We start from the raw sequence: 12,583 nt of genomic DNA, 5'->3' as shown, positions 1-12,583 counted from the left end.
GCTCAATCTTGAGGCTCCATTCCAAAAACGTTTTTTTTATTTTTTTGATATTGGCCTTATTTTTTGAGATATTGACCATATAAGGCATCAAATTGAACTTTTTAAAATTCACAAACGCTTATTTGCACAAAGTGATGCCTAAAATCGGAAATAGACCAAAATATAAAAAAATGAGAAAACCGTTTCTTGAGTCGATCATGCTTTTTACGATGATCATAATTGCTTACCTATAGATGCTGTATTTATTGAGTTATCGTGTACCTAAATCGTCATTTTACCGAGAAAATGAACATTGAAATAATGGCCGTTGAAGTTTAAAGTGGTCACATTTTGCACTTGGATCAGAGCTCACAGGAGAATGCGGCATTTCGTTTTTCTACCTTACATTACATGAACATCGGGTAAATACACGGCCCCTTGAGAAGTTTGAGCGAAATCCATTCATAACTTGATATTTAAATCGGGGGAAAGAACTTGGAAAAAACACACATTTTATCAGCTAAAACGGAGCCATTTGACCACTAGGTTTTTGTGAAATCAGTGCTTCCGTGGTGTTTCCATATTGATGCGCCATGGCGCCTGCAGATAAGCGTCAGCGTATCGTAGCGTATTTGTGCGTTAACAAATTGCGCGATCACGCAACGCGATGCGTTATTCTTGCTAGCGTGTACCCTGGCTGGTACAACAAAGATTTTCTTTCTTTTTCAATTTCAAACACGAGTGGAATAGTGAAATAAAATCCTTAAAATATTGCAGTTGGAGTTTACAAATCTGGATTTTCATTCCTTGTATTTATAAAAAACATAACAAAGTATAAACATATCAAAAAAACTCAATTTCGCGAAAGAAACAATGTCTATAGTACACAGCCGCGTTAACAAGTCACCAGCACTTGTGTGGAACTTGTTTTAACATGTCTAGAAATTTAATGTTGAAACTGGTCAATCTGCAAAAATCTATAAATTCATGGGTATTTAAATTGCTAATCTGGGCTCCTCATAAAATTCCTGAAATTAAATTCTTCCAAAGTAAAGAAGTTGTACCATAGCCTCTTACTCTTCTCATTGACCATGTGAAATGTTATGGTTGATTTAGGGATTCAATCATGTTTCACTGTTGTTCATCACCGTTTAACAACGATGCGTCCACAGGGTCTGCGTGATTTACTTTGCGAGGGCAGCTTTACCGGACGCGAGTTGTTAAACATTGATGAACAATGGTGAAACATGATTGAATTCCTTTCAACAACAAAAACAAGCTAAAGATTTTTGTATAATTCACATGATTATTACATGAGGAAAGTCCTTGCCACTCAGCTTTACAAAAAGATTGATGATTTCTCTGTTGAAATTAGCAATAAAACTACAATGTTTAGCTGTTATCTCCAAAATACAGGTTCCAGGCATGACAGATTTTATGCACACATGCCTAACACATATGCGCGCTTGCATTTTGCCTATACACTACTGGACTGTAGATTCATCATGGATTAACAACGCTTGGCTCCTGTACAAAGGTATAGGAAGAGTTGTTGAAATAAATTTTGTTTCGATTTCATTTAAATAAAAATGTATCAAACTGTGACAAATTTATCATATAGCATTCTACAAACCTTTGTTATGACCACCCTTTGCCTCTCATAAAAAGAGAATATATAATCAGTTTGAAAGTTTTGCAATCATTGTCATTCAGTCAATGAGATAACTGCATTTGATTATACTGATGCACCACATGCACCTGCAAGTGACTTGCCATCAGTCATTGTCCTCCATTTCTACTTCTATATCTATACTAGATGACGTATCATCTTTAGTTGTATTCAGACTGTTTTCCATCTCCATAGTTAAGAGTGGTGCTTCTATTAGTTCTGTGACAGGTGTGTCTCTGGGTGTACCTGGTACACTACTCTCATGTTCTTTTGTTAGTAATGGTGCATCCATTAATTCTGGAATGGGAGTATCTGCACCTGTTCAAATACAAAGTGGTATGAGATGAGGAAAGGTCATACTTTTACAAACAATATTACATCATCAAAACATTATTCTTGATATCCACTTACAGTTATTGATATCCTTCCAAGCAAATTTAAAGACAATTTAATTGTTTCTGATCATTTGTAAGAATAATAGTGAACTTTAAGTTTGTCATTATGATAAATTTATGATGCACATTATTTTAACATCAGTGATTGAAGTTGGTATACCAGGGATTGGGTGCTAAAACAGCAATTTTTGGCATTTCTATTATGTATTCCGCTTTCTTTTACTATTTATCTGATAAAAATTGCACACCATATTCTAAAGTTGCTGATGAAAAACTTCCAACTGATAACACTCAAAAAGATGGCATACTTTCACATGTTTGTCACAGCTGCGCAGTATTTGCTCAAAGGCTGTATGGCACAGTGAAAATTCAGATTTGGCACCCATAAATTTGTAAAGCTTTATATTAAAATTAGTTAATTTGAAGAATTACTAAGCCAAAAGTGGGCCAATTTGGGGAGGGGGGGGGGGGTGCTTCATTTGGCACACCCAATTTCCAGAGAGAGTAAATACTGCAGGTGGATTGCACTAACATCATGCCACTTGGGCTGTTTTATTACTTGGCTTCTATTCCATGAACAAAGTTTTCCCCTACCTTCACACGGAGACATCTCACAAATGTACTGTTCTATTGCATGGGCCAGCATTGTTACTGAAAAAGTATCATCCCGGCCAACTCCAAGTGCCTAGATATAGAAATAAATAAATATTGTTAGAGGCTAAAGTCATATGACTGGTGAAATTTAATCTTTGGTGGATTCTGAAAATAGATCAATATCCACATTTTAAGCCGTATCAGAAGCCCAGAGCATAATGGCTAAATCAACTGTATAAAATTAAGAAAATAATTTTAAAATGTCACAAGTTCAAGTCTTGCAATAGCAGAAAATTGCCTATTCATGTAACTGTCATCAACACTTTTGCTAACATTATATTCCAGAATAATAAAGTCCCCTCTTCCACATCATTGGTTTACATGCTTCATAATGCCCAGTGGGACAATGATAATACAATGAAATATATGATAGATAAGGTTGGGGTAGTCAACATTAATAGGTAAATTTTCACGGGAATATTTTCTGGACACGTAACCAATGTGAGTGTAACCTCAAGTATGATCCCTGATCCTGCTATTAAAGTCTGAATTGGAATAGTATTCTTAGCCACAATTTTGATAGAAATTCTTGCATAGCAAATTTATTGAATACTAGCAGTCATCCGTCTTTCGTAGTCACCATCTTTCGCGGTCACTGTCTTTTGTGGTACTGATATTTTATATAATTTTTTTTTAATGTTCTATTTAATGTGATTAGTGAGGTGAGAGGATATTGTTATTTAGAATTATAATAATAATAATAATAATATCTTTATTTATACACGGTAAAACATGTTCAATATAAAAGTCATTGTTCTTCCACATGTCCGTGGCATATACACATTGAAGTAATAGCGTTACAAATTAGTACATACAATTATTAAAACATTATTAAAACAATAGTCAGTATATTTACAAAATTATGAAAGCATAAGATCATATAATATTTAAAAATATTTTAAAACCCAGTAAAACTCAATTGAGTATGGCATCAAAATCTAAGAAAACAGGCAAGAAGATAAATATAATCACCAGAATAAAATAAAAGTTCTACACCTTTAATTGCAGCACATATATCTGACTACCACTTACACATTCACCAAGTTCACACTCACACTACAAACGCCTATACACACCCCCAAGTACCCCCCAACTCAAGCACACCCATAAATACCACACACCCACATAACCACACACTCCACACACCCCTTGCACCCACATCTAACTCCCATAGCGCACCTTCATCCTAAATCCACAAGCATGCATCCACAATATAGCAATATAGGAAAATTAAAGCACATTGACAAAAGTCTATAACTAATCCAGAATATAACTATTACACATTTAAGGAACATCATATTGTACAGGAGCAAGAAGTCAAGATTAAATTTCTATGACACATAAATAAATCATTTATATGATACTATCAACATGGTTAAAGCAATTGAGAAGGTCAGGTGCAATTTCAATGTTTGAGTTAATTTTCTGTATGAGTGACCCAATATCAGAAAAACCCTCTCCGACCCAGGGTCTGAGCAGGATTTACTTATTATAGATTATGCAATCTTAATTTCTTCACAATATCATCAAAACGTAATTTCAAAAATATCTACATACGGAAAAAATATTTTTCTACAGAAACTCTTAGCATAATATTATTAACTTGCGACAAGTAACCTATTTTGCAGCAAAGGAGAAATTCTTCCTATTCAAATACATTGGTAGACCACCCGCTGTGCTCGGATCACATTCCATAATGCTAATATGTTTGCCTCCCATGTTCAGAAAATTTCCCGTGAAAATGTACCCATTAATTTTGATTGTCAATCTAGAGACCTGTCCCTCTGCCATTTTAGAACTAGACATGAGTTGATTGATTTATTGATTTTGTTCAGTTCTACATCTAAATCCAGTTTCATCATCATGACTGCTATTTCAATTGTCATACCATTCTGGTTGATTTATTGGGCAGGGTCTATTGCAACATCCAGATAATCTTTACTTTACATGTTTACTAACCTTATGAAAATAGTCAATAGCCATACTGAAATTGCCCATCAAACTATAAACATATCCCATGGCTGAAAAGGTAGAAGAATTCTGCGGACATAGAACCAACGCCTGCCGATGGAAATCCAACGCCTGTTCATATTTCCTGTAACCAATACATGAAAAAGAAAAATGGTGTTAGTAAAAACACAAAGCCGTATTATTGTTATCAGGCTTATACAATACAATATTTAAAACTTCACATCGCCCGTCACCATGGTCACAGCACCAACACACATCACAACAACACAGCAATACAGATGCCATACTGGTTCAAGGGAGATTTGATAAACAAGGAAAACAACAAACTTAATTTGAGACAATTCCAAAACAACCTTAGGAAATATAATCCACATCTACCAATAAACGAATTTTTCTTCAGGGAAAAAAAAAGTTAATAGGCTAGCCTTATTACATGACATTGATCCTTACTTGAGTTTCCTGCTGACATGTCCCATATTGTTAAGTAGTGACTCCCATTTCTCTGTCAGTGCATGTGGTCCCATGGTTTGCACTATATTGAGGGCATCTGTGAAATACTTGGCTGCTGTTTCCCAGCTGTAACAACAATGATGTGAGAAAAAAACCCACTACGTTAGATTATTCTTAAGGTTAATTTCATTAAAAATGCATTTAAACATTTTTTCACCAATCTTTGCATTGAGACAATGAAAGGGAATAATCAGAAATAATTAGGGTGATGTAACTGATGCATGCTTGAACCATCTTTGTACCTTCATACAGAGCGTAATTTACAGTGCAAAGGCCTCATAACGCACAGATGCTTTATCCTCATCATCCAGCCACAATGTGCATATTGGAGAAATCATTATAGTAAATACACCAACTTTGGCAGATGTAGCACTTAAAATACTGAATAGTGCTTTATATGGAATTAAGTGAACATTTTCAATATGTGTTCAGATATTTCACTCGAAAAACACTTTTACCACAATTTTTACCCCAAAAATGTCATTACTACAGCGGATATAACTTGCAGGAAACCTTTCTGCAAATTTAATCTTCACCTTAACGTAGCTGTATACTGTGGCCATAAATATGTGCTGTGGCACTAAGGATGAATCGTCTCTATAAGGTTATGACAAATCAATCTCTAGCTGCCACCATTTCAAATAATGAAACTCACACACAGCAATAAATTATTATCAGAACTGCTGCCAAAGGCATTGTATTTGGTTACTCAAGCGTAACAAATCCTTTATTCCATACAAGGATTACTTCGTAACATCATAAATAATAGACATATGGTCGAATCCAACGAAAAGTGTACACGGCATGTTCAGGGCCATAACTTAAAAGTATTAATCAATTGGCATTCATTTTTGTATTGTGTTTATTCGCCTTGATCATACGCTTTCGCCATATATAATAAGACCCCTTCTGTGAAAAACTTAGACACAGAGACCCCAAAACATGCTATTTTTACCCATTTTTTCAAAATATTTCTTAAAGTATTTTTAAAAACATCTAAATCAGTTATGAAAAGAAGTCATTGGATTGAATCTAAATTGATTTCCTGAAAGGTGTGTATTCAAAGATTGCCTGTTCAATTTTTCACATATTTGTACATAATTATGAATTTTTTGTGATAATTTTTGAGTGGTATTTTTTACATTACCTCTGAATACAATTTTTCATAGCACTAGATATATCTTTAAAAAATGGAAATCACTAATAAATGCGCAATTGATACAAGCTTTGATATGTCCAATACTGAAATGCATTGCATTCGGACATCTTTATTATTGTGTTTAGGTGCCAGAAATTCTAAATGGCACAAAGGTAGATTTGGTAAAAAATATGCATTACCTCCGAATACATGTTAAAAGCTGTGCCATTTCCACAAAGTGAGAGAATAGTAAACAATAGTTAAACAATAGGTGCAGGGTAATACACTCTTTATTTCTACCAAGTTTCAATAACCTGCGTTTAAATATTTCTGAGATGTCAACAATAAAAGCAAGTATTCGTAGGTAAATTTCGGTAACTGAATGTTACCTACGAATACACTTTGACATCATGACAGTATTGTGAAACACCGCCATTCAAGCCAATGCCCATATTGGTACATAACGAAGGCCTGCATGTTTGCTATCAAATCATATGTCAATGAAAGTTGCGAATTCACATACATGCCCACCATGCAAAACTGCATACGGCTTAATTGGTGAAAAATATGTACTGAAATAGACGACGGTCTGCTCATTTGAAAGAAAAATCAGATTCAAAGAAGATTAGAAGGGATAAATACTTGGATTTGTCAACTGTCATGTGTGCTTCTTTTTAAATGTTTACCGACCTTCTGGTTTCTGAGTAATTTGTGTCCAAATTGATTTATTCGAAGGTAATTTTTGACGTTTTCGCTAAGGTTACCTACGAATACCATGGAAAAACGACTGTTCTCATTGTCTCATGATCTAGACAACACATTGATGGACCCTGGTATAAAGCTAATTGTAGTTGCCCTCAAACGAAAGGCCACAAGACGTAACTGACTCCAAGATGGACTCCACAAGTCTGCAATAACGGTTTTAAGCGATTTGTGTGCAATTAAGCAAATTAAAGTCACTTTAGTGGCTTTGTTTCTTACTTCAATCCTCTTTCAACCACTGTGTATCGACATTATTAATACATGATAGGGTCTAAAGTATCAATAAACGCACATAAAGAAAATAACACATTCAAAGTGCTTTATAAAATGAAGTTTTGATTATGATATCCACCAAAAGTCTAATTCTTACCTACAAATACTGAAATGTTACTTACGAATACAGCATAATACATGACATGTGTAATGAAGTGTCCCTATAAATGGAAATTAATTGTCAAAAACTTTAAGCGGTACCCCAGGACACTATTATTACCCATATACGGATTCATTCAACAATTATTTATTATGTAAAATTGCTGATTAACTACTTGTATATCAAAATGAAGTGGTCAAAATCTTGCTAAAAGCATCAAAATTTTTTGATCTAAGGTAATAGCATTTATTCATTTGGACGTACCATCTGAAAGAGATCTAAAACTACCATTTTATTAATTCATTACCATAATAGCAAAATTTAAACCTATAAACTCAATATAGATATTGTTCAATCGCTCATGTTACCTACGAATACCCGGGTTTCTTCAGCTTTTCATTGTATAAAGCGTTAGGTGTATGCGTATCATTCCTAATATTCTTGAAAACATATATCATACTCGTTCTTATACAATGTGTAAATTGATTCATACTCATTTGATAAATAAAATACAGAAACTGACCTAAACTTCATTTTCAAAAATAAACTAGCATAAATTGACTAAGATCATATTGATTGTGTTATAAAAATAAAAACAAATATTTTCTGGTTGAGCTAGCATTTTCCTGACACCCTGTGGTCTACATTACACGAAAAAAGCGTTAATGGGAATATTCCATTTGTTTTAGGCTGATTAGTATTGCGATAGTGAAAGCATCCTAGTGGTATTCGTAGGTAACATTGGGTTTTGATATCACTTTTACTTTCACACGTCCTGGATTTATTTTGCAAGATTAGTAATGGCACTTTTGGTTCCTATAAGGCCAATATGTCATCAATCAATGGGCAAAAGGAAAAAATTGTGGAGACATTTTTATTTCGGACTTTTATTTTTGGCCCGTGGACACTTTTGGTTGGATTCGACCATATACTCGTAGACCATTTAGTGGAAGTAAGAACAGGACACAACAAAAATACCTGCATAACTTTGTGCTGAACGGTTAGTAATTTTACATACTTTTAAAATAGGTTGAATATCAAAACTTGTCAAAAATTTTAAGCAATATTCTGTAATTTCTATTAGAAACATTATAAATTCACACTACCTTCGTATAAGTTCTTTCTTTCTTTCATTGACATCAGCTTCCGAATTGCCAGAAATCCTGCAATAAAGAGCAACCATACATAGTCATTCCATAACTCATCTCTTCTTCATCACTTATTATCTTTCACCAAATTTGTTGTTATTGTGAAGGATTTTACATTTCTTATTTACCAGGTCATTTGTTCATTACATTTTGAATAAATGCAAAATTGTAGCCTGACAATAAAGGAATGGAATCAAAAAAAAAAGATAATGTATTTGCATTTGATTACATTTCAACTTGAGCAATGTCTAATGGTCATGTTTTTTGAGGTGGGACCCAATTGCGTCACATCTTGCAATTTGCCAAAAATCAACTTCTTTTTTGTATTTCTGATTATATTTCAAAAAGTTTTCACCCAAACTATGTAAAATTATACATTTTTAGAAAGCATATATTGTCAGGATTGCAAATCTGTAAAGTTTGAGTGGATATACAGGGTGTGCCAAAAAATATACAGGGTGATTCCACTGAAAAATACATAAAAAATTACATTTCTTTACCACTCCAATATTTCTACATGGTATTTTAAATTTGAAAATAAACTTGATATTTGGAATGAACACAATTAGTGTTTTCATTAAATATAAAGTTTGCACTATATTTGTTAAGCCCATTGTGTAATACAGGGTGTGAAAAAAGTTAAATTTTAAATTGTTTAATTTAATGAAAAATTTCACTAAGTGCCATTAATCTGGAAAATATATTCAAAATAGTTTAAAGAATTGCTATAATATCACATAAATATCCAATTCCCATATAGGGTGTTCCAAAAATCAATATACAGTGAATAATTTGTAACAATGGTACATGTACAATAGGCATATACATGCACAATTAGCCTACATCATTAAACTATTTAACAATAGCCAGAGATCAATATGTCATCAGATTAAATCCTTGACTGTAATAATCTCCTTTGAGAAGATTTATTTTATAGATATTTCAAAGATAAAACAATTTAAAAGATCTATTTATGACAGATGAAATGCATGCAAAATTTAAAGCCCATTATATTGTACATTATATGACACACATTCCACTGCATTAATTAAAAGCTTGTTAAATCCTTAATTACTAAATTTATTAAGATTAACTAGCTAATTATAGTTATAGAAAGTTAAATAATAAAATTAACATCGTGCAAATGCATTTTTACTCCTACTGAGGCAACAAAGTGCATAAATTTTAAAATGAACACCAACTTCCCATTGGAATTACACAGAGCTCCTCCGCTTCCGGCTCCTCCGCTTCGGCTCCACCCCTGACTAATTAACTTAATTAAGCTGTTGAAATTAATTAATTGATTTGTTCAACTGTATTTGTTATTATTTCATTTAATTAATAATTTATCTTCAAAATAAGACCAAAACCATTTCTTCATGATGGATTTTAGCAAAAATATAAGAATAAGAAGAGAAAATATTTTGGAAAATGTGACAGCTCCACCCTTTTTGGGTGCCCACCTCAAAAAACATGACCTATTGTTACTTCAAGTTTGTTTGCTGTTCCAAGGATAAAGGTTCCTGTGCATTTGGCAAAACTACAATAGTACCTTGGACACTACACTATACTCTGATCAGCACCAAATACAGAGGCCTCACAAAACTGCACATAATAAAATCAGTATCCTTTAAATTAAGTTTGCCTAAGTTTTGCAGCTGTAATGCATTGACTGTATCACCCAACAATATTTTTTCCAGTCAGTAGTAAAAAGCTTCACCAACATCTATCTATTTTGTAGTGTTCAATGTAAAAGGGACCTTCAGCAAACATATTTCGAAGGGTGTACTTCATACCAAGAAGAAGTTCCAATTCTACTTACGCAGCATTGGCAGCATTAGTAGCATTATGGAAAGCTGCTACACCCATTTCATGTAATACAAAGGGGTCGTTTGGTGCAATCGCTAGAGCCTGGCTGAAGAATTTCTCAGCTAAACGAAAATTCTTGGTCTGACCATGCTCCAAGCCGACAAACAGCAGCGGCAAATGGCATCTAGGGAAGAGAGTGTAAGTAATTTGTAAAAACATGTATTTAACCACAGAATTCTTGTGTCTTACAATGCGTACAAACGCGACCCTGGTCCTACTGGCCTTGAATTTGGTTGGAGGTTGACATTGGCAAACATAGCAAGGAAAATGGCAGGGCTTTTGTCTGGAGTCTTACATGGGATTTAGCAATTCTACAAAACAGATAACCTTCATATCATGGAAAAGCATCACTTAAAAGTCAATTGTTTTGCCAGCAGGCCCTTTTTTTCCCTCTCCTGTGACATGACTTTTAATTAACTGCCATATGCATACAAGTAAGTATCACAACCTGTTAATGGGCTATTCAAGTTAAAATCCATACACACCCTATGGATGACATGACGCACAAGTGTATAGATTTCAAATGGAGTTGCCCATTCAGGTAACGCTATTTGAAATTCACACTCCCTGTGTGTGAGATTAAGGTCATGTCCTATATAGGGGGTGTATAACTGTATAGATGTCAACTTGATGAATAGCCAATTGTCACTGTTCTTCCTTACCCCTTCATGACCTGTGATGCCTTGAAGTATGCTGCCATGGCTTGGTCATGTTCACCTTCAGCTGCAAATGAATGACCAAATGCTAACCAAGCTGGACCATATAACCTGTCTAGAGTTGTGGCTTTACTGAAAAATAACAAAATCAGAAAGCAGTCTTGGATGTCCAGTTGGCAAAATGATTACATTTGGATAAGAGGCACCATACTCAAGAGATAATGGACATCATCCTCCAGTATTCATCAATACTGACATTTCATTCATATGCAAATATTTAATTTTGTATTGTTGATTCATCTGGAAGATAAATTTGTTATCCACTTTTTGTTCTCATGCCTCAAGGAAGAACAGATGATTGTGTTTTCAACTGACTGAGTGTCCCAGGTTAAAGAAGAAATGAAACAAACAAAGTAATGAAATATCACTGTTTTGAGGTTAAAAAGTATGCATTTCTTGCAACCTAAAAACTAGACATTTTCAAGAAATTGGTCTGCAAAAAGTTGGGAACCTGTGACCATGATAGTCATAACACAATATGAAATGGAATGTTTTTGTAAGAAACTTACACCACAATTTCAATTGTAAACATTTACTAAAATAACATAGCAATGTTCTTACCTGAAAAATCTCCTAGCTGGTTCGTTCTTGCCGACTAAATAATAATAACATCCAACAGCAAACCATGCTATAGGTTTGTTGGGGTACAAGTCAACTAGTTTGTGAGCTAAATAAAATAATTCTGTAAAAGAAACACATTCACAATAATCTTAGTAAAGATCACACGTAACATGTCTATAAATTAAAAATGTAGTGATATTGATTCATACCCATAATAAGTGACCAAATTGATCAAAAATAATCTTACCTCTTGCGGCTTAGTATTATGATGATTACATGTATGTACTTTTGTTGTTTATGCAAATGTCCAATTGTTACTTTTATTTTACCGTTCTAATAAGCCCCAACCCACCCAGTGGCTGGCTAATTAGGTTGAACACTTACCATTAGATTTTTTCACTTCTACTAGTACTGCTATGTGCAATGGAAGGCATGCTGCATGGTAGGGATCTTTGTTCAATACACTGAAAATAAAAAAAAGAAACTTATTTAGAATTTGGAATTCAATTTCTCATAACAACGGGCCAGTTCAAATATTTGATTACGTTTTTTTGGATTAATTTGTGTAATTGTTAGGCCTAAGTAGGCTTTGACATCATGTCAGTCTCCCAGAAAGATACATGTATGCCAAATGTTCCAAGATGTCCGTAAAATTTCCCTCGGAGGAACTTCCTGATTTTGCATACTTTTGCAGGACTGATGACCTAATTATTCCATTCCCATTGTTCTCTATAATACATTTGGATTACACTCACAAACTATATAGTAATTAGGCGCATATCACCTAGCGTATTTAATGATCATGCCAGTAATTTAATGAATATAAAAGTGTAATCAC

At 33.9% G+C, this 12,583-nt stretch overlaps 1 protein-coding gene across 3 annotated transcripts in view; it reads right to left on the bottom strand.

Annotated features, from left to right (window-relative positions):
• Positions 1-880: 880 nt before the first annotated feature.
• LOC140156075 (cell division cycle protein 16 homolog) overlaps positions 881-12,583 on the bottom strand; it is a 49,675-nt gene continuing 37,972 nt past the window's right edge. For all 3 annotated transcript variants that reach the window (XM_072179190.1, XM_072179192.1, XM_072179191.1), the window contains 9 exons: positions 12,130-12,209; positions 11,746-11,866; positions 11,131-11,256; positions 10,422-10,592; positions 8,558-8,614; positions 5,119-5,244; positions 4,657-4,792; positions 2,638-2,728; positions 881-1,966 (listed from right to left, as the gene is read on the bottom strand). In XM_072179190.1, coding sequence (XP_072035291.1) covers positions 1,755-1,966; positions 2,638-2,728; positions 4,657-4,792; positions 5,119-5,244; positions 8,558-8,614; positions 10,422-10,592; positions 11,131-11,256; positions 11,746-11,866; positions 12,130-12,209 — 1,120 coding nt within the window. In that variant the 3' untranslated portion in view covers positions 881-1,754. The remainder of the gene's footprint in view (positions 1,967-2,637; positions 2,729-4,656; positions 4,793-5,118; positions 5,245-8,557; positions 8,615-10,421; positions 10,593-11,130; positions 11,257-11,745; positions 11,867-12,129; positions 12,210-12,583) is intronic.

The sequence above is a fragment of the Amphiura filiformis genome, chromosome 6 (assembly GCF_039555335.1).
Source record: "Amphiura filiformis chromosome 6, Afil_fr2py, whole genome shotgun sequence".
Lineage (NCBI taxonomy): Eukaryota > Metazoa > Echinodermata > Ophiuroidea > Amphilepidida > Amphiuridae > Amphiura > Amphiura filiformis.
Note: the sequence above shows the minus strand (reverse complement) of the source record. Positions and strands in the feature narration are given on the sequence as shown.